A 23,089-nucleotide genomic window follows, 5' to 3' on the forward strand; every position below is an offset into this window, starting at 1 on the left:
AAAACAGATAAAAAGTTTATGGTGGGTTAGGGTGGGAAGAGATAGCATAATAAAAGTATTTCCCCTTCAGTTAATATGCCATATACCACGGGTCCCTAATCCTTTTGGACCCATGGGGACATTTGAGAAACAAATGTAGGCACCACCACCACAAAATGGCTGGCATGAGGATATGGCTCATCACCTAATGGTTGCTGTGGGGACCTAAGTAGTCAAGAGGAGGCTAGGAGTATGGAGAAACAGCTAAGGTAAGAGGGAGGGGGGAGAAATAGCAAAGCTAGAGGCTGAGAGTGCAGAGAAACAACAAGATAAAGGGGGAGTGGGAGAGAAAAAGCAAGGCTAAGGGCTAGGAAGGGAGGAAGGAGGCTAAGGGTGGGAAAGGGAGACAAATAGCAAGGAAAAGAGTTGGGTGTGGGTGTGGGTGTGTGTATGTGTGTGTGTGTGTGTGTGTGTGTGTGTGTGTATATATATATATATATATATATATATATTTCTAGTTCTCAGGTTCAGAGTCCATAAGTAAAGTTGAGAGCAGTTACTGAAAGCAGCAAAAATGAACACATTTTGATGCACCATACCAACTTCTAGGTAATCTACAATTCTGAGTCCACTTCAAAAAGGTCCACCTACATTTTAATGATCAGTGTTGCACTGGCTTTTAATATCAATTTTTCAAATAAGTCATTAAATAGTTAAGTGAAATTGAACACATTTTATATTAAAGAAAACTGATCTTTATTGTAAACAAAGTATAAAGTACATTATAAGAAATACTGTGCAAAATTTTAAGTAGTCACAAAATAGATATTACACCATTCCCAGAAGCTCAGAAAAATGATGGGAAAATCATGGTGTACACATTTAGAGTTGATGTTTTCATTTCTTTTGCTTCTAATACATCCCCTCATTTTCTGATTTTAATACAGCTTAGACTGTACCCTTAACATATAAAGGTCACTTATACTTCTATTTTAAGCTATTTTCCAGAGTAACTTTTCAGAAAGTAACATAGCATACTCTTGTCCTTCCTTCTGAAAAAAGCTTCATAGTTTACTCTTAAGATTATATTTTAAACAAAGTGCACTGTATCAAAGTGTTAAAATTCAGTGGTATAGAATTTTAAAGGTATAAATGAAACCATAAGCAACTTAAAAGCAGAAACATCAAAAGTTGCTCAAGTACAGATAATAGTACTAATCATGATGTTTTCAAAAGAAATAGTAAAAATACTATTAGGCTTGCATGTAAGAATAATGCAACCATATAATATCCCTTACTAAATTATATGCTTAACAGTTGTTTTGAATTGCTATAATTAGCTATACTTGATATTCTAAGAGATGGAGATAAACAGGCCTAACCTCAAAAGATTCTTCATAACCAGCTTTCCACTATCATTCAGAATTGGGTCTCAAAAGAGAATAAACCCAAATATTGTCTCATACTTGAAAGGAACACTCAGGTATAACTGAAGGCTATCCCTGGTTCTGTATTTTGTTTACAATGCCTCTGAAGAAATTCTTAAGCCTTTGCACCTGCATACCTCTCTGGCTTATACCTGGCTAATCTATAGTGCAAATGAATAGTTTTCCACGTGTTTAAAGCTCCATTACTGCACTGATTTTGACACTTCCATGTCTCCTTTCTCCCAAGTACAAAAGAAACCTGTCTCATAGGTCAACGATACTCTCAGGAGTACAAACAGCCATTGCATCTCTCTGTTCTAGCACCATCTAAAATTGACACTGCAGAACCTCAGACTTATTTTGCAAGCTGTTTTGCATCACTGTTGGCACCCCAATCCAAGTGACAATAGTTAACAGTATCTTCAGACCATGTGATTTCACTGTGCGGGTGCAGAAGTTGGTGGTATAACTATATCATTTAGCTTGCTCACTTCCATCTGCCAGTTTGGTAGCTTCTTGGCCGACAAGTGGCGACGTGCATGTTTGGTTAAGTGGTCGCTCCTCATGAATCGCCGATTACACATTGGGCAGGCAAATTTTTTCTCCCCTGTGTGCGTTCTGCGATGGCGAGAAAGTTCATCAGAACGTGCAAATCTCCTCTCACACCCTTTCCAACTACAGCTGAATGGCTTCTCTCCTAAAATACAAAATATCAAAAAGTAGAGGATGAACTTTTTTTTATCAACACCAAATATAGATTCTTCCTACATCTGCAACATTAGTGTAATCTAGGCAAACATTTACAGAATCGCTGCTCTTATGATCTTATAATTCCAGAATAAGTACAGCCATCTTCTGAAAGGCAGAATACAAATTATGCTTTCAGTGTCCACATCACACACACTCTAGAGCAGGGGTGGCAACATGTGGCCTGCAGGAGGGCCCCCCTGGCCTTTTCTGCAGCAAGCATGTGCCTTGTTTAGAAGCAGAATCACACTCCTCGAATCTTCTCAGGAGCACCATTTTGCGTTCCCATTGCATACCTTGTTTTCAAACAAAAAACACTGGGGGTTTTGCCACAGCAACAAATTTCAGCAGCAAAATTGGTGGCAGTTCGCAGGCTTGCTTCCCCCGGTGGGGCCTGAGGCATCAATACGTGCCCCTGACTCCCAGAAATTGCCCACCCCTGCTCTAGAGCAGAATTTGAATTATCCAGAATAAGTGGCTAGAAAATTGACAGGTTTGCATAAATGTTACATTGAAGCAGCTGAATATTCCATATGCACAAAATACAGTAAGAGGTAAGACTCTGGCCATACTGTACAGCTGTTCATGTGGGAAGCAGTCAACTTTGACTCCTTAGAATCCCAAAGGTCCTTCTCACACAAGATGGAGTGGATTATAGTACTGTCATATTTATCCTGTGTGATGATAAAGGACCTTTCTACACTTAAGAATTATCCCAGGAAAATGGAGGGATCGTCCCTGCCTGCTCCCAGTATCCCCTAGGTGTCATTTGCATGCACAGGGATGATCCCAGGACGATCCCGGAGGAAAAGGCGGGTGTAGAAATGGCCAAAGTGAAGAGCCTTTAATGTTCAAATTGCAAATCTTCCCTGTTCCTCTCCTTTCTGGGAGGGGTGAGCCAGTATTTCCAGCCACTTTTCCCTTCCTTGTATGTTGGGATAATTCTGAGAGGTCTTCAGGATTCTAAATAGAGCCAGCTACATCTGTTTCCCACACAAACATGTAACCACACTCCAAGATATGACCAAAGTACTTGGGCAGAGTTGCATGTGTGAATGATTGCTATACTATATTCACTAACCATTTTACAAGAGCAAAACCAGTGATGGGATGATGCGAATGAACTTGAACATCAGCAATGGGAAAAATGCAGTCGGTTCTCTTAGGCTACAGTCCTATACACCAAGTGTGCAGAACATGAGGCCTGGGGTCAAATCTGGCCTTTTGGGGTCCCTGAAGATCGCCCTCCCTTCCGTTGGCCCCACTCTCTTTCCCCTCAACCACAAATCGTTGGGTAGTTTTTCCCAGCTCTTGCACAGTTTCCTCTTTCTAAAAGGGTGAAATGCCTCACCCAAGGATTAGCTACTGACAATAACAGCTTTTGGCTTTTTAACCTCACCTGTCACTGGCATGCGACCCCCAAGAGCTTTTCCAAAATGGAATTTTGCTCTCAGGGTGAAAGAGGTTCTGCACCCCTGCTATACACACTTAACAGGGAGTAAGCCCCCCTGAATTGAACAGGCATGCTGATAAAAAGAACCAAAGGAACTTAGGGCTTCCTGTTGCATTTCCCATAGTAAAGGGGAACATTTCCCTGTTCAGTAAAGGGGAAATCTCCCCAGCACCTGAATGCTATTCATGTATACACACACACACACACACACAGAACTTGATTTCAAATTTCTTGTACTTGATGATTTTATAATAATTTACCTGTGTGTGTTCTAACATGAGCCTTCAAATGGGAACTCTTGAAGTAAGTTTTTCCACATCCTGGATAACTACAGACATGACTTCTTATTCTTAAAGAGTCAACAGATGGAGTGGTCTTTGTTGCAACAGGAGTAAAACCTGGAGCAGGAGCAATAGGTGAGAGTCTGGTGCCATTAGGACTGATCACCGGAGCCTTTGGATTCTGAACAACAGTCTGAGGCACAACGAACATCACAGCTCCCTTGGGAACTTGGGCTCCCATGAACACCATAGGCTGACAAAGGTTTGATGGCAATTGATTATGGGAACTGTTGGGTACTACTGCTGTCACAACAGAATTGTTAGCAGCCAGTGGAACCATCTGGCAGACCAATGGCATGGAAGGGACTCCCCCTGCTTGCACAGAAGATGGAGGAATTACCAGTGAAGGCACCTGTGCTGATCTGGGGACAGGCAGAGGGGTTCCAAGTGCAGCCTGTGTGAAAGGCACTGGACTGTAAGTCAGCACTGGACATCCTTTTTCTTGCATGCCTGGCAGCTTATCCTCTTCAGAAACAGCAGTATTCAGAGCCATGTTTTCACAAGATGAATTTTCTTTTTCTTTTGCATTGGCTGATTGACTTGCTTCCCTCACGTTATCATCCTGATACTTCAAAACACTGGTTGTTCTTGCTGGACAGGTTCTGTGATTGCAAAGCTGAGCATCAGCTGTGTGACGAATGACACTGGTTGCCTGAGCTTTCAGCATTCTTGACGCTGGAACCTTTTCAGTTTCTTTAAGAGCTGCTGTAAAGCCTTGCTCAGAAGTGTCCATAAATGACTTGCTTTGTACAGTAGATGGTCCTGATGTTGCTGGATGGATTGCTTGAGACATTTCAAGGTCAGAAGGGCTGTAGGGTGGAGTCAGACACTAGGTGAAAGAATAAAAACATGTTTTAATGAGCTATGTATAAAGCAGAACTTACTCTGACTTCTATGGACTTCAGACTGCAATCTCATACATGCTCACTTCAGAGGAAGTCCCAATAAATTAAGTGGAACTCCCTTCTGAACAAATATACATAGGATTGAGCTGTAAATAAGCAATTAATAACTGAAGGAAGCTTACAAAGGCTGATATTGTATGGAAGTCAGCAGGAGGTTGCAGGTTGTCTTCAGGTTCTTCAGATATATCTGATGTTGGTGTTATTGGTCTCAGTTCGACATACTTCTTGAAGTCCGATTTCCAACTGCAGCTCATGGACATCAGAGCTTCTACGGCTTCAAAATCACTCTTTTCAGTGGTATTATTCCAAGAACAACTCCTAGTGTGCTGCTTTTTAGTCATCATCTCCATTCTTTCCTCCTATGAGAAAGGGAGAATGCCTTTTAATACAGAGCAACAAATAAATTTGATGGATATCTAAGCTTATAAAGAATTACATATAGTTTATTGAACAGCTTCTCCTTTCCTGTTTCCCACCCTTTGACAGCATGCATTCTTCCTAGGATGGATATCATCCAAGGTTCTTGTTTTTATTGCTGTAAGGTTTTACATTGTTGTACATCACCTTGATGGCTTTTTAGCAGATAAGGCAGCATATACATCATCATCATCATCATTAATAATACCATGAAAGCAATTATCAGACACTGAAATAAAGATTATTCCTGCAGTACTGTTATTTATTTTATTTATTTATTGCATTTATATCCTGCCTTTTTTCCAAGGAACCCAAGACAGCATACACAATCCTTCTCCTCTCCATTTTATCCTCACCACAACAACCCTGTGAGGTAGGTTGGGCTGAGAGTCACCCAGTGGGTTTCCATAGCCATGTGGGTACTAGAACCTGGATTTCCCGACTCCCAGTCCAACACTTCAGCTACTACACCACACTATGATGTGGAAGACAATTAAATCCTACTGAATCCAATGGTTCTAGAGGCTTGATTCACAAAGCAATTAAAAGTTTTTTAGATTTAAGCCAATTTAGCCTATAACAGTTTATGTCTAAGTACTTCAATCTAATCAGATTCTGATCAGAATGCAAGAAAAGTTATGTGGAAGTGCTTAAAACTTTTGTCAGATTAGTTTAGAATCACCTGCCAGATGTTGCATATTTGTTTGCTGGCTATATTTTTTCCTAAGGATTATAGCATAATCCTAGGCAGGCCTATTAAGAAGTAAAACTCACTAAGTACAGTAGGACTTTCTCCTAGATAAGTGTGCATAGATTGCAGCACAAATGTGTATTTGTAACTTCCATTGTGTGATACCTAAGGGCAGCCCTCTGATTTTAAACTATGGGTGTTGTCCTAATTGATTCCATTTCCAAGCAAACACATGGATGTGATGTTTCTTGTCCTGCATGCTTCACGATCTCACGATCTTGAAATGCACCAGTAAAATCAGTCAGGCTCAGGTGGAGGTTTGACAAATGCGGACAATTCACTCTGTTCCTCTCAAGTGTCCAAACCAGTCCGCCCCCCCCCCTTTGCCGCTACTCTGCTTGTTGTATATTGTAGTCGTGCCACGGTATGTCAACCAGAGGAGTAGTTGCACACATTTTGATTTTATTTGCAACATTTGCTACCTGCCTTTCTTCCAGGAAATGACCAAGCCTGGCCCCTCTAGCAAAAGTTGCTGCGTCATGTGCCTGCAAGTCATGCCCTCGGCCGCATAAGGCTAAATACACTGCAACACTGGGAAAGGCGGGCGTCCAGGGGCTCCATTCAATGCATCAACGTGGAGAGAGAAGACTGATCTAATTGGAATCTATAGAGGGGAACTAGAATGCGAGCGCGGAAGGGAACTATCTGGCTCTCAGCAGCTAGCCAGGCTGAAGGCGGAGACGAAACCGGGGGCAGGGACATCCTCGCTGGCAGCCGGATCTTGGAGACGAGCCACGTTCACCTCAGAGAGCCTCTGCCGTGACTCACCCGGCTCCTTCCAAACAGCACGCACTCTCTTCCCGAGGACGGCCCCCGCCCGTCGCCCATTGGCTACCAAGGTCAGGCGCCGCTGGCGCCGATTGGCCGGCGCCGCCCGAGAAAGTAGGTTTCGTGGGAGGAGAGCATGCGAACCAAGCGTGATCAGCGGCTGCTCTTCAGCGCGCAGGAAACGTGGAACTGGGAATTGCCGCTCAGCGACCTTTCACCCACTTTCTCGCCGAGCACGGCTCGCGCTCTGCTCTCCCCTCCCTCCCGGCTCATGCTAGGCCCCGCCTGCTTTTCCACTCCCCCGCCCCGAAGCAAACCCAAGTCAGCAAGCAAAGCATGCGAGGAGGAAGAGATCCCGCCTGTTGTTGCCGGGAAAGGCTGACGATGCTCAACGGGGGTGTGGTGGGGCACGCAGGCCTTGGACTCAATGCCCTCCCCCGCCCCTGATTTATAATATAAGGATGCAGTCCTAGGCTTGTTTAGACAGCAAAACAGTCCTACAGTTCCCAGCATTCCCCAGCCAGCCTTGCAGGCCATAACCCTTCTTCCCCTTGCAGCCACGTGGACATGCTCTAACTAGGGCAGCCCTCTATTTGAAGTCCTGGTTTGAAGGTCTGTCCAGTCCCAAGTCCAATTTAAAGGCCATGAATCCTAAGAAGGAAGCCTTGAAGTTGCCCATCAACAGTTTACAGCTGGATAGCAATCCTATACATGTTTATACAGAAAAAAGTTGCTGAGGAATGCAGGGAATTGTAGGGCTTTTTTCTGTATAACATGCATAGGACTGCTTTAGGATTGCGGCCTAAACTATTTCGATTGTCTCTAATGGTGCTGATTACCTTCACACAATGACCCTATGAAAGTCTCCTTCTCCACCCAAAACACATGTACATCTCCCGCGTAGGGCAGGGAGGATTCGCTTCCAAGCCACTACTACCATGCTGGCGCCTACTCGAACAGGTAGGCGAACGTACTTTGTTCAGACAAACCGTGTGTGAGAGAGAGAGGCACAAAAAGAATAAGTCTGCAGTCCAATGCACGCTTAACGACTCCAACATTGATTTTTAAGGGCGCCTAACTCCGCACATGATCATGCTGCTTTACTTTCGACTATGTTGCATTGCATTCAGCGGGGATTCATGACCGAATCAAGATGCATAGGCCAGGACTGCCCGTAGCATAAAGCAGGCAGGGGGATGGGGAGATACTTCTCTGTGCTAGCAGGGCACATTTCTCTTTTCCTTTTATCCGCAAATAGAAGTGGGGGGAGGGGAGAAATTCCCGCCAAGACGCGGCCACAGAATGAGGCCATGTCCATAATAAGGGCCGGGCCTGTGTGCACGAAAGGATGTGACGCTATCGGTCGGGCGCCTCTGGTTTTAACCCCGAAGGTCGGTATCCTGCCCAGCGGACACGGACCTCCGCCCTGCCTCTCCTTCCCGCCCTCCTCCCAACTCCCACGCTGGTCTCGCCCCCTCAGCTTCGCTATGCGCCTCCTCCCCAAACTTTGGACTGGCCTCGCCCAACTCTGTCCGACCTCCTCCAGACCCGACTCGCGCCCCCGCCTCAACCCCCAACTCCGCGCTTCTTCTCATCCCTCGTCACCCGTAGACTGGCCTCGCCCACGTTTGCCTCCCGTCGCCGCCTCGCTTCCTTCCCCTAAGTTCGCCGCTCACCACCGCATTAGGGCTTCCCAAGCAGCTGCCTTCGCACATCGCCGCCACATGCCGCCCGCCCCCCTTTCCTTCCTAATCTCCCAAAGGATTGCCAAACCTATCTTTCCCCTATCCAGTCGCCCGTGTTACTTCTACCAGCTTACTTCTGCTCTCTTATTTTCCACAGAATTAAATCATCATCATAATCTTTAATTGAATTCTTTCACTTTAAGCCATTTTCACCCACCCACCCGTCTGCTTTACTCAAGTCACTAAGCGCGCATTTTTTCTGTCTGAGCACGCAAAGGATTGCGTCCTAAGGTTTCCTTCCAGTATCGTCAAACCACAAACTTGAATCCAAGGCATCCGTCGTCTCTCCCCACAAGTTCACCCAACAGGCTCCCTTTCATCGTTTTCTACTCCCCTTTGGGAGTCTCCAAAAACCTCTCCGCTGAAACCCCACTTTCTAGGAATCTTTTTTTAAATTCCTTTTTTCTAATCCCATTCTATTGCCCAGCAATAGAATGTTCTTCCCATGGCACCCCAATTCTTCTAGTCTCCTCGTTGCAAGCACCCTTTTGTCAACAGTAGATCATTTATCTTCCCCAAAGATATCTTCGCCTGAATCTCTGAACATCACCGGCTTCCCACAATCGCTCCACCAAACCCCATTTCCTTCCTGCTTGCTCTTCATTTCCCTCCCCGTCAACTGCTCGCTTGCTTCTAGATTGCCTCCACCAAAGCACATCTCAAATTTTCCGGATGATTCTACTACAACGATCTCTTTTTTGCATTGCCTTTTTTAAAAAACAACAACAACCAACATATATATGATTTTGTATTTAACGAAGTGCAATTCCCAAGACGCACAGACAACTGAAAGTTTATTTCTCCTGCCCCGTAGCCTCAAATTCATCTTGCAAGCAATGCAGAGCTGTACTTACCGCGAGCTGGAAAGGGGAAGCGCCAAAATTTAGCATGACTGATGGAAGAAGGCTTTTCCCCCCACTCCCAGCTATCACTGTCAGGCTGCAGTCCCGATGCGGCCGTTGTTGACAAGCGCTTTCCCTTCCCCGCCCCAGGCGCTCTCTGCTTGATGCTGTCTTTATTTTTCTCTTTTTGTTCGCGGGCTGCTCCCCATTCAGGTGGCGGTTCCCCAGCCACAACGTAGGGGAAGGCGGGCGCAGGCCCGGCCAATCGCTTACAAAGGTGTGTGAGGCCGTGGCCAATGGGCGAGCGGAGGCCACGCGTGATCAGCGGCTGCCCGGCAGCGTGGAGAGGGAGTCATCTCGGCGTGTCCATAAACCCGGCAGCGTGTCCCAGCGCAGCCCTTGGGTAAGTCCCTGTTGCTAGCTGAGTCAGTGTCACGTCTCCTCCCACCCACTCCTTCCCCTCTTCTCTGGATTCCTGTGGGAGAGGTGAGGTGGGCTGTAAGCTTTATTTTTTTGCTCTGTAACTAATGCAGATGGTAGAACTGGCATGCATGGATCCTTTCCCCATCCGCCTCCCATGATGTAGATAGATAATACATAGTACCCATAACTGTGGGTGGAAATACTGTACAGCAGGGAGTTAGTAGGTAAGCAACTGAGTGTAAGCTTTTAAGGCACCATCTGGTTAGGGGGAAAACAGCAGAGCCTTGTGGCACCTTAGAGCTTAAGACCTTTATTGTAGCATCACCTTTTATTGTCTACAATAAATTCCTTAGTGATTCAAGTGGCACAAGACTTTGTTTTTCTTGCAATAAACTAATACTGCTGCATCTCTGGCAACTGTTCAAGGGTGAAATCCCAGAATCCATATTGGTGTGATACCTTTATAGGAATACAGGAAGCTGCCTTATACTGATTCAGAACCATTGGTCCATCCAGCCCAGTATTGTCAACACTGACTGGCAGTGTCTCTCCAGGTTTTTAGGCTGGATTGTTTTGTAGCCCTACCTGGAGATGCTGGGGATATTAGGATTTAGGATATTAGCCTTCATTAGGCTAACCGAAAGGTCACCAAAAATGTGCAAGCTTTCAAGATCTCATCAAGCAAAAAGCAGGTAGAATGGAAGATGAAGGTTCTGCAGACATTCAAATAAGCAGGTGTTGTGATGGTTTCAGAATCCACCTGCAGTTGCTGGAACTAGCCTTAGAGCTTTTGAGAAGAAAGGCACATTTTTGATCCTCCATTTTTGAAAATAAAAAATCCAGTTATTTACTCAGAATGTCTCTATCTTGGGCAAAGCACACAAAGGTCCCTTGGCAGGGAAAACAGAAAATAGGTGGACTTTATATTAACAAAGCTGTTGGTTTTAGATGCTGTGCTGGGTAAAACATTTAGTGGAGGTGATTTTTACCTCTTTGAAGATTGGGTTTTTCCTCTTTATATTTACGCACTGCTTAATATAATAAAATCCCTAAAAGGTTTACAAATACATATTAAAATCACATTTAAAATGCAATATTGAAAACAATTCCAAATTACAATAACAGCAATACAAGGAAAAGCAAGATGGACCAGCATGGTACATTTAATTTGTTGTTGTTGTTTATTCGTTCAGTCGTTTCCGACTCTTCGTGACTTCATGGACCAGCCCACGCCAGAGCTTTCTGTCGGCTGTCATCACCCTTAGCTCCCCCAAGGTCAAGTCTGCCACCCCCAGAATATCATCCATCCATCTTGCCCTTGGTCGGCCCCTCTTCCTTTTGCCTTCCACTTTCCCTAGCATCAGCCTCTTCTCCAGGGTATCCTGTCTTCTCATTATGTGTTTTTATACTGTTTTTATGTTTTTAAAAAAATTTGTATACTTTTAATGTTTACTATTTTTAATTGTTGTAAACCGCCCAGAGAGCTTCGGCTGGGGGGCGGTATATAAATGTAATAAAATAAATAAAATAAATAAATGTGGCCAAAGTACTTCAGTTTTGCCTTTAATACCATTCCCTCAAGTGAGAAGTCTGGCTTTATTTCCTGGAGTATGGACTGGTTTGATCTTCTTGCAGTCCAAGGCACTCTCAGAATTTTCCTCCAACACCACAGTTCAAAAGCATCTATCTTCCTTCGCTCAGCCTTCTTTATGGTCCAGCTCTCGCAGCCATAGGTTACAAGCCTGGAAAAGCCTGGTTGAAGTGTGTTTTTAGGAGGCGTTTGAAAGATGTCACATTTTCTGCTTCCAGAGCTGCATAGGGAAGGGTTTTCCAAGCTGCTACCAAGAAGGCCTGCCACTGATGTACTGCATGGTGGCATTCCCTTAATTTCAGAATGACTAGCAAGACCTTCTCTGTTGGCTAGGTATATATAAGGGAAGGCAGTCTGCTAGGTATCCTGGTACCAAGTTGTTTAGGGATTTGTATGATAATAGCATAACCTTGAACATGGCTTGGTAGCTGATAGGCAGCCAATTCAGTTTAACCCAGATCTTATCTGAGCATAGTTGGGGTGCCCCAGTGAGCCTCCTAGCTACTGCATCTGCACGAGCTGCAGCTTCTGAACCAGGCGCAAGGGCAGCCCCACATAAGAGTGCATTACTAATCATGAGGTTGCGACTGCTTGGCTCACCATGTCTAGGTTATCCGTATCCAGGAACAGGTGTAGCTGGCTACCAACCAACCAAAGAGGTAATGGACCTTCAGTGAAAAAAATGGATCCAGGACCATCTCCAAACTATGTACCGGCTTGCCCAGAGGGAATGCAACACCATTCAAAACAGGCAAACAGCCCAATTCCCAGACCCATAAGTTCTCTGTCTTATAAAGATTCAGCTTCAGTTTATTAGCCCTCATCCAAGCCATAGCTGCATTGAGGCGCTGGTCCAGAATATGCACAGTCTCTCCCATTAATATGTTACAGAGAAATACAGCTGGGTGTATTTCTTACCCTAAATCTCCTGGTGATTGCTCCCAATGGCTTCATATAGATATTAAATAACATTGGGGACAAGGTGGTGTCCTGGCACACCCCACAGTTCAGCTGTCATGGGGCTGAGCTCAGTCACCCAATGTTATTCTCTGGAACGAAACCGTATGAGTCAAAGCACTGTAGAACAGTGCCTCCAACTCCCAACACATGAAGGCGGTCTAAGAGGATACTGTGGTCAATGGTATCAAAAGGCACTGAGAAGTCAAGAAGAAGTAAAAGGGTTGCACTCCCCTTGTTCCTTTTCTTGTCAAAAGAAGGTCATCCATCAGGACAACCAAAGCCAATTCTGTCCCAAAACTGGGCCTGAATCCAGACTGGAATGGAGCCAGATAATCAGTTTCATTCAAGAGCACCTACAGCTGAGATGCCACACTGTCTCAAGCACCCTACTTAGGAACAGGGTGTTTGCGACCCGATGATAGTTAGCATAGATCTCTAAATCCAGGGAGAGTTTTTTAGTAGTGGTTGCACCACTGCTTCCTTCAAGACAGTAGGGACCACACCATCATGCAATGACGCATTCACTACTCCCCTGATCCATCCGGTCAGGCCCCTGTGGCTAGCTCGAATAAGCCATGAAAAGCAAGGATCGAGAGAGCATGTGGTAAGTCATACAGATGCAAGTGTCTTATGCACAACTTCAGGCTCCAAAAATGAAATTGATCCCATAAACCGGATAAGACGATGCACTGGATACTTCAACAGACACTGCATCAATAGTGGTGAGCGATTTTAACCACAAAGTTTCTTGCAAATCCATCACAGCAAATGTCCAACAGTATTCAATTCACTGGGTTTGATGAAAGCAACCTCTGAACCACTTAGAAAAGCTCAGTTGAGTGATTAATTGAGGATGTGATGGGGGTGTCAAAGTAAGCCTTCTTTGCTGCTTTCACCGCCACACAGTAAGCGCAATTACACACTCTTATATGTGCTCAATCACCTTCATGACAAGTCTTAAGCCACTTATGTGCCAGCCGACTTCCGACCTGTTTAATTGTCCAGAGCTCCCAGGTAAACCAGGGAGCCTTCCAAGCTCCATAATGCTGAAGAGGGTACTCAGGAGCGATCGTGTCAATGGCCTGTCACACCTCCCATTCCATAATGTGACAAGAACCTTGACAGAATCACCAGCTCTAGCTACTGAAAAATTTGTTAAAGTGATTGGGACTTGGGAATTTGGAGAAAGGCTTTGGGAGGAAGGATGGGAATCAAGTTCTGGGATGATCTCTTCCAGCAGCAGATGGATTAGGTTGGATGTGGAGAAATGCCAGCTTTTGGGAAGGCTGAGTGACCCACAAGTGGTGCTGTTGGTAATAATGAAGGTCTTGTATAGCCAACAGCTCTACTGCTTGCATTCCCTATTTGTTCCCATTGTGGGGAATTTGTTGGGGGCAGCTCTTGGATGAGCTGAGTTGTGTTGGAGGATGTCTTTGCTGATTATCCACTTTTCATGGACATCAAAACTACCCATTTCACATTGGCCTTAATAGCACACTGGTTTTATGGCTTGTGTGGCTGTGGCTTATTTAATCTCTGGTACTGGCATTTGCCTTTCTGTTTCCTATTTGCAGTAATCCATGGTAACAAGAACTGTGGGCTGAATTTTTCCTTGTGCTGGCTGCATTAAAGTCAGGCTGGCAGTGTTAGTCTAAAATTCCTGTTCTTCAAATTTTAAGGCTTTGTTTCTCTCTGATCTGATCTTAACTGTGGCCTTAGCTAGACCGGGCTTTATCATGGGGCGAACCCCGGGATCGTCCCTGTGCGTCCACATGACGCACAGGGGATCCCAGGATCAGGGAGGGATCATCCCTCCCTTGCCCTGGGATAGAGCCCTCCCCTTTGGGTTCGCTTTTTCTGTGGTCTCAGGCTGAGCGGCCCGTTGCTACGGTTTGACCTGGCTCCGCGTGATTCCTCGCGCGGAGCCAGGAGCGCTGTGCCCATCGGGGGTAAGGTGGAGGGAGCGGGGAAATTAAGTTACTTATTTTTTTAAAAAAAACCCTACCGTTAGTGCACAAGCGTTTGTGTGCTCCGTCTTCTTTTAAAAAAAAATTAAAATGGCGGGCGCGACGCCTCTCTTCCTGAGGTCATCGCGCCTCACATGTAAACGGAGGAGGGATCTCACGTTAATCGCAACGTGAGATCTTTCCTCTTCCATCGTGGACTATCAGGTAGGTCTAGTTAAGGCCACAGTCTTCTCTTCTCTGATAACTCTACACAAATTCAAACATTGGGGGTTATCCCTCTTTACCACCCCTGGTCTACATGCCTTGTCCTGGGATGAAGTCTTAAGTACACTAACAAGCGAGAATCAGGTGCATCTAAGATCAGGTACACCTAACTTTACAGAGGTTCAAGGCTGTTACTTGAGAGCAACCTTCCCCAACATGGTGCCCTCCCAATGTTTTGGGCTACAATGTCCAGCATTCCTGACCATTGGTCATGCTAGCTGGGCTGATGGGAGTCTAATGCATCAGGAGGGAACCGCATTGGGTAACACTGCTTTTTAAGTATTCCTTATCTTTGTCCCCCATTTCTGAACTATTCTAGAAGAAGGCTTCAAAATGATCAATTGTTACTACTTCAAAGGCAGATTAGGCCTTTGCTTTTAGCTGTGCTTGCTTACACTGAAATGGCATTTAGTAGTGCCACATGCAAGCTCTGCTCTTGCTAGTTGTTCTCAGTATTATCACAGATTAGCATGAGAAAATGACATTTTCTTTGGATGGACATGGGCGGCTTGAGAGTAGGCAATTTTAGTTTGGTTTTGGTTGTATCAAGCTGGAACTTAATAAATAGGGTTGTGTTTTTTGTTTTGAATCTCAACATGATTATTGGTGTCTGTGGCCTAGTTCTTTAAGGTGATATATCTCATGCTTAAGTGTACTCATGTACAAACCCCAATCCTGAACAGGTTTATTCATTAAGACCCATTGATTTCACCCAAGTATTGTTTTGCTCATCATGCAGAGATGAAGTTCCAATCACCTGCAATGCAATACTTCTTTGCAATACCCCAAATAATCCATCATGGAGAGGGGCACTCTATGCTTCTATGTATCCCATTACCCAATAATTCAGTAGAAACAGCATTCACTCACAACTCCTAGGTAATCTGGGAGAGCAGTAATGAAAGCTGATGCTGAACAGTACCCAAGTACTGTTGTTAGAAACCGAAAGACAGGAAAAAAACTTCTGGTATTTATCTTTATCAAACAACTCACTCTCAGTCCTTTCCAGAGCATTCCAGAGTCATAAAGGAAGACTTGGAAATAGGTATATTTGCTCCATTCTTCTACCATTTCTTTCCTAACAGAAACTAGGAGTATATGGTACGAACTGCACTCACTGTGTCACTCCTGTGATCACCTTAGGTCTGTAGCATAAATGGGTGTGCAAGACTAGTTTAGTCTGAACATGTATGCTGTGGCTCAGGGTATATGCATTAAGTGCACACATCTAACTAGTAGCTAATGTTTTTTTCATTCTGTAAAAGAGCTAGTGCAAGGAATGTTAACTTTAGATGTGGTTGAAGTTTGTTAGAATCGTAGCTCAACCCAGGACTCATTGGGTGGCCTTGTAGCAGTCAAGCCCTCAGCTGAGAGTCTGGCTTGTCTAAGGCCACCCAGAGAGTCTTGGCCCAAGTAAGAATTTTAACCTGTATTCCCCACATTTGATTAACAGGGTTTGTGTTTGTGTGTTTTGCAATGGCTCTTAATTGGCTGACTGCCGATTTTTGAACGGGCTTAATTCTCACTGCAGCATTACAGTGATCTAAAGGAAAATAGATCTGAAATTTATAGTTCCTAAGAGAATAGGGATGATGGCAGTCAGTAACTTGCTGTTAGTTTTATTGTGGATAACTTTTTCATATTCCATGCCAAGTTTCCCAGAAAGCCACAAGATGAGCCTGAAAGTTGCATTCCATTGATGTGGCAATCCTGAATTACCATGGAATTGTGAAATTAATATGCCAGGAAGACTGGGAATGGGCTAGGCCTGCTAGAAGAACATATATCATTGTAAATGTTTGTGTTCCTTGCTAACTGTGCCATCTGTACGGGTTCAGTTCTGCAACATACATCTAAGGAGATCACTAATGAAGATTTTGAGAGAAGTAAAATCCTAGGTTTGTCGGGGGAGGGGGTGTTTTTAGTGTGTACTATAGGGTTTCTTTCCAAGGATATGTATGTATTGGTAGTCTCTAGGACTAGCAATTCTCCAAGAACCTCTACTGTATTTATGTAGTAGTTGTGAAACGGGTGTCACTTTGTTGGGGTGAGTGGAAAGAGTGGCTGGGAAGACTCTCTTGTCACACCAAGCTGCTACTGTCAATGAGATTCATGGGCCATTGGCTCCAAACTTTACTTACTTCATGGCAGAGTGGATAAAAATCAATGATTTTTTTAAAAAAATCAAATCAAATCATTTTTTAAAATTTAAATCGGATTTTTTAAATTTAAATTGGATTTTTTTAATAAAATGCTTTTTGAGGAAAAATCTATCTATAGTTTTCTATTTAAGATACATTATAGTCCAAAGGTTATTCATCATGAAATAAGGATTAGTTTTTAATTATGCAGCATGAGGCTATTTAAATTTTTTAGTAAATGAATTCCAGTAATCCATTCACAATGTCATGCTCTTCCAGAGGGTTCTGTAAGGTTATTTTTCTCCTTCCAATAAAGTACAGCAGAAAACTTGTCCAAATATGAATGATTAACCCATTAAACTGGAGATAGTTCACCTTGCAATAATTTCATAATTATCTATCTATAATGTGTTTCTAATAGTATAACCAAATCAGTATTTTTTTATATATAACTGTAAAACTAATATGAAAAGTTGCTATTCTAAAAATGAAGCCTTTATCTGGTTGTAAATATTAAGATTATACCAGCACGAATGAGTCTTCGGTAACTCTGAGTTGTGTAAAATATAGCAAGGAAGAGTGCATTTGTGCGGGGGGGGGGAGTCATATGATTAAATTGAGTCTTTCTGAGTAGTGATTTAAATCATGATTTAAATCAAATTGATGTAAATCAAATCCACCCTGCTTCATGGCATTGTTGCAGCTGATAGGAAGAAGGATGGACTTACTTGCCCTGCCATGACAGCAGGACTGGCATTGCTACCTTCAGGGTTCCGTTTATGAGAGTTGACTCTCGCTCTGGAAGGTTCTGTTTCAGGGCCAAGGATATAAGACCCTCACTAACCATTGTTCTCTCTGCTCTGCCCTTCAAGACCTTCTTCCTCCACCATAATTAAAGTGCCTGAGTATACATCAGCAAAAAAGAGAAAAGGCATCATAAAAAAAGAAGGCAAACGTTTGCATAAAATTGGCTAACATATGTATAGATGTACATTTAGAATTAGTTTAAATACAAATACGCAATGATGAGGGTCCTCTGGAAAAAAAATTAATTGGAAATCTTTGCATGAGGCTAATTTGATAGGGTCATTGGCTTCAAAAACATTTCGGTTTCTAATGCCCTAGAGAATGATCACATATAACATGTTTATATTACTTTCAACTCTGGGAATTTGGACAAACCTCTTCATTATTTTTAAATTATTATTGTTGTTGTTCTTTGTTTTCTGTAGTTGTGAAAGTGCTCTCTTATGGCCTTGCCTTGTCTATTGCCTTGAATATTTCACTTGTCAAAGGGAACCAAGTATACTAGAAAACATATAAGGTAATTGACAAGACAGGGATGTGTATAAGCAGCCAGTTGACTGATGGGCAGGGGAGGGGGGAAGGGGACCAAATCAGCCCCTCAGCAAGGTGACCCCCAGGGTTTTAAGTTTTACTGACCCTTGGGGTGATCTGCTTTGATTGCACACTTCCCCAAATCTCCAGGAAGTTGTTTTAAAGGTGATCTAAGGTCCACGCCCTTTCACGGCTTCCCTTTTACTGCAAATCGGAGCTGTGAAAATGGGGCTTGTTACCCACAATGGGTAGGAAATAATGGTGCATTAAAACAATAGTGTTAGTTATGGTGTCTACATATTATGGGTATCTCTAGAATTTTTATTATTTTCCAAATTCCTGTTTGGAAAGCCAGTACTTTGGCATTTTAACATCCTTTTAAAACAAGTGTTTAAAACAAGTGCCTTCCAAACAACAAAAAATCAATGACTCTATTTTTAAGACCTATAGACATTTAATTCTAGCAGGACTTTGCAAAGTGTGCCTTGCTTTTTATCAAATCAGCTGTCTTTTCTCGTGATAGTTCTTCCTGTTTGAGTGCTACCCGGTGTCAAGCAACTGAAACTAACCACAGCTGTTCTACCTTTGACTTCTGTCTGTGATTTCTCCAGCCAGATTCTTCCCTGAGAAGCATTAGAAAACACTAGATTTTGGAGAGTTGCATTTTACTGCTCACTGCCAAGTTTGGTGAGCAGAGTGTTGGACTCCTGAACAAATGATCCCAGCAACTTTTTAAAATTATGGATGGCCAACTGACCCAAGCAGCCCTATCAAATGTTAATGATGGTGTGATAAAAAATCTGCCTATAGTACCACATCAGAAAATCCTTCTCAAAATTGTCAGTGGGAGAAAGATTCCACACTTTGATATCTGCCCAAATTCAAACACAGAATTAATAACTGAAAGCTTATGTGTTCTGTTGTTGCCCTTACTATGCAAATACATCTGCTTTGTGGACAAATGTGAACTCAGCATGCATTGCCAAGATCAGCACATACACAGAAGTAGGAATTGTTACGGGGGTGGGGGAGGAAAAAATAAATGGAAATATTTATACAGGGCTATGTAGTTGAAAGGCCAGGAATTCTGACTACAACCATTCTGTTTACTCCCCAGTATAATGGCTTATATTAAATCAGGTATTTCCTAATCTTCTAATTATATTCTGCCTCTGTTGTGAGAAATTAATGCTGAGAGGGATTTGCCAGAGATAGAAGAGAATCCATTATTGATCTGAGACTGAACAAAGGGTAAAGTGGTGGGTACTTTTCTTAAGCATCATCCCAATTATGGAACTCCCTCCCAGGGAGGTTGGCATCATCCATACTGAGTTTTAGATGTCTGGTAAAAACTGCACTGTTTTGTCAGGACTTTGGATTTTAATATTTTTCCGGTTTGTTTCAAAGAATGTTTTTTGTCTTTTATTCTGTTGTGATTTTTACTGTATTGTTTTAAACTGTACATTGCTTTGAGGGCCTTGGTGGGCAGAAAAGCAATTTATAAATACTTTAAATACATCTGTAAGTTATGTCTGAGCAGCAGTGGACTACCTAGCTAATTTACTCCTGGTATGTTAAGGTGCTTTACGTCTCAGCTAAATGTCACTCAAAGTTCTATAGTATTGCCTATGATTATAATAACTCCACCTCTCAGTTTTCAGTTGATTCTTACATTGTGTTTATTTCAAAGTACATTCCACTAAATTCAGTGGTATTTCCTCCCAAGTAAATGTGTTTTGCTGACATTACTCTGTTTTGCTTTCCTTCTTCTTCCAGGCAGAAAAGCAAAGTATTCTGACTTTAACAGTCAGATATTTTCCCAGATTACACCAGGATGTGTTTATTCTCTCTACCCCTGCCCCTTAATTTAGTGATGTGATGCATGCATGCATACTTCATTTCGTAAGCAAAAGCAGTTAAGAACTGACCTTTACTGCTAACGTAAAACCTTGGAGTCACTTGCAGAACAATTTGCACTAGAATGGCACAATCCATCTACTTGTTGTTATGCTAGAGAGTGTTACGAGGGAGAAAGCACATGATTTACATGCTTTTTGAACAGGTTCAAGGCAAATTAGTACTGAAATACATTAACATTTAAATTTACGTCTTATTTTTATCCACCACCACCCTTTGTTGCTGCCTTTGATAGTCATCTCTTTAGAGTCAGTAGAGCATTCCCTTTGCACCCGCTTCTCCATTCTATGATGTGCTTTAGTCATGTGTAAAAGTCAAGGTCCATGAGAATTTTATTAGCTTAATGCAGATAGTTTGTAAGTGAAAACAGGACAGCAGTACCTTATCTGACTGTTTAAAGCTATGACTATTAAACTTGGGAGGTGATCTTGGAGGCGTTCGGACGACACAGCAGTCAACCATGTGTTAATAGTCAACTCCACGGATGACTATTCTGTCGTGTGGGAAGTACACCCTAAATAGTCATCCGTGGAGTTGACTATTAACATATGGTTAACTATTGCCCACCCCCACCTCCTGTCTGCCCTCCCCACTAAATAGCGGTGTTGGTTCCCATGAGAATCCCCCTTCATGATGGGTTCCCCCACTATCAGGACCTGGTCTGGAGGGGGATTCTCATGGGACGTGCTGTCTCTGGGTGGGGCACCGAGAATGGGGAGGACAGGGCGCAAGCATCTCCCCTGAGGCTGTCAAGATGCTTGTGCCCCGTTCTCCCCAAAGTGGTGGTAGATGTGGGGCGCAGGGATATCTCCTGCAGCTTGAAAGCTGCAGGGAATATCCTTGCGGCCCCGTCCTCATTATCCACCACTTTGGGGAGAACAGGGACGAAGGACATAAGGATCTCTTGAAAATCACATCAGAGATCTTTGTGTCCCCCACCACTTTGGGGAGGGCAGGGTGCTTCACCACCACTTTAGGGAAGGGAAGGCACAAGTATCTTGACAGCTGCAGGAGAGAGCCTTGCGCCCTGCACTCCCAGTTTTCGGTGCTCCACCCAGGGACAGGATGTGCACGTCCTGCGAAGCACATGGGGATCAGTGGCTCCCCATGCTCTTCCCAGGATGGGATTATTTCACATGCCTATAGAGCCCCGCTGGGCAAGAGCAGTAGGGGTTTCTGCCACCCTTGCCTTGCAACTCTGTAGGCATGTGAAATAGTAAGTGGAGCCTGCCCCACAAGGCAATAACCCAATGGTTGTAGAGATAGTCCACTCTGCACACTGTTGATTATTTGCATTGGTTATTTTGTGGAAATAATCAATGGTGGTATGGAAAAGGCTGGCCAGATGACACAATAGTCAATGGTTGACTATTTAAGCAATGGTTGATTATTTCAGCAGCGGTTGTCGTCCAAACCCAGTCCTTGTGAATTAAATCACCCTTATCTGGAATGATAGGGATTGAGTAGTCCAGAAGATGTATTACAGGGAACCCTGAAGATTGAATCAAGAATAGTAACAGCATCATGTGGAAAAATTGTCACAGCTGGGGAGGACCAACAGGAAGAGATGGATTTTTAAAAAAATAATATTTGCAAATCTGTCAGCCATACGGATGAAAGGTTTTCTATAAAGAGCTGCTATCATACAAATTTGGTTTCAAGTGGCCCTGACCGTAGTGTTATTTGTGTGGAAAAGGCCCAAGTTAATGGTGGGGAAGGAAAGTGGAGATCTGGGGGGGGGGGGGACTTTCACTATGTTGGAAGTGTAGCTGCAGACCTGTTGAGTCATTTAAAATGGCACACTAATCTGGAGCAGAGAATAATTGGTCTGAGCTATAACTGTGCAGACAGCAGTGTGAGCAGTTTGAATAATCCAACAGTTAGGGGTATAGAGAAAGAACGCTGAGGGGTAACAAGTGGGTGAGAGAGGGGAGAAAAAGGCTGGAGTTCATCCAGGAACACATGGAAAATAGCTTTGAAATTTTCGATTTGTAATTGTGTGGCATCCATTATGTCTTCTTTTTTTACAGTGGTTAAGTGCAGCTAATGGCTTATCGAATGCCTGTCTTCAGAAGTGCCTGTTGGTACTCTCTACCTACACTTGTCTAATAGGTAAATTATGCATTTTATGTTTAGTTTGCTAATTTAGCTCTACTTCTGTTTTCCACTGATCAAGGAACCTGTCTGGTTCACCCAGGAGAGACAGTTCTGGGTCAACAGCTAGATTTTATATTTTCAGAAATGGAGGAACAACCATTTGCAATTTCTTATTCGCAGTAATCCCAAGAGCAGTTCCCCTGCCCCCAACTTCCTTTTTGTAATATCTTGTCTCATGAAGAGATCTGAAGAACTCAAAGGGCCTATTCAGACAACATGCTAACCCATGGTTAGGCCGCTAACAACCGTCGAGTTGGCCTAATAAAGGTATTGCACTAATATGGAGTTTGGATTTTTTTTCTTATGTCCAACATGGCTAACTTTGCTTTTAGTTAGCATGTTATGCTCATGTCCTGCTTCTGGGTTTCCATAGGCAGCTAGTTGGCCACTGTGAGAATAGAATGCTGGACTGGATGGACCCTTGGTCTGATCCAGTATGGGTCTTCTTATGTTCTTAGTATACTAGTGTATTCTAAGTTAGTTCCTCAATACTGATGCAGCACTTGATAGCTAGCTAAACTGGCAAGGTGCCTGTTACTAGCCTGTGTCCCTGAATGCTCTAGCTCAAATTGCTGTCATTATGAATCATGTGAGAGACACGTTCCTGTGTACAGGTATTTCTGCTTTTGAATCTTAGCACTGTACCCTGCAATTTGTGGAAATATTTGTTTGACTTAGAAATGTTTGCCTATGAAAATACTGCAAGAAAAACTGCATATTTTGAACTTAACTTCTCAAAAATGTGATGAAGGGGGATTTGAGGTGTCCCTCTCTCCAAGAATCATGGTTAGCTAACTGATACCCTGATCTTAAGTGCCTTTACTTGAAAATCAGCAGCATGCATTTCCAAGTAAATTCTTAATGAGAATTCTTAAGAAATGTCTTAATGCAGCTTGTGTATTCATTTCTACTTATCAAATGTGAAGGATAGGATGAACACAACGCCAGTAGAAAAT

The 23,089-nt window shown here is 43.3% G+C and overlaps 2 protein-coding genes across 2 annotated transcripts in view; both read right to left on the reverse strand.

Moving 5' to 3' along the window:
• Positions 1–23,089, reverse strand: part of UBR5 (ubiquitin protein ligase E3 component n-recognin 5) — a 180,969-nt gene that overhangs the window by 109,666 nt on the left and 48,214 nt on the right. The window lies entirely within an intron of this gene.
• On the reverse strand, positions 734–9,531 carry KLF10 (KLF transcription factor 10). The gene is made up of 4 exons (XM_063131005.1): positions 9,388–9,531; positions 4,975–5,211; positions 3,867–4,776; positions 734–2,103 (listed from the first exon to the last, which is right to left on the reverse strand). The coding sequence occupies exons 1-4, from the start codon at positions 9,421–9,423 to the stop codon at positions 1,844–1,846; spliced, it is 1,443 nt and encodes a 480-aa protein (XP_062987075.1). The 5' UTR covers positions 9,424–9,531; the 3' UTR covers positions 734–1,843.

This window comes from Elgaria multicarinata, chromosome 7 (genome assembly GCF_023053635.1).
Source record: "Elgaria multicarinata webbii isolate HBS135686 ecotype San Diego chromosome 7, rElgMul1.1.pri, whole genome shotgun sequence".
Lineage (NCBI taxonomy): Eukaryota > Metazoa > Chordata > Lepidosauria > Squamata > Anguidae > Elgaria > Elgaria multicarinata.

Coding starts and splice junctions, on each gene's coding strand:
- KLF10 (XM_063131005.1), bottom strand. CDS start 9,423: ATGCTAAATTTTGGCGCTTCCCCTTTCCAGCTCGCG. Junction 5,212..9,387: donor CTTCCCCTTTCCAGCTCGCG/GTAAGTACAGCT, acceptor CCTTTCTCATAG/GAGGAAAGAATGGAGATGAT. Junction 4,777..4,974: donor TCCATACAATATCAGCCTTT/GTAAGCTTCCTT, acceptor TCTTTCACCTAG/TGTCTGACTCCACCCTACAG.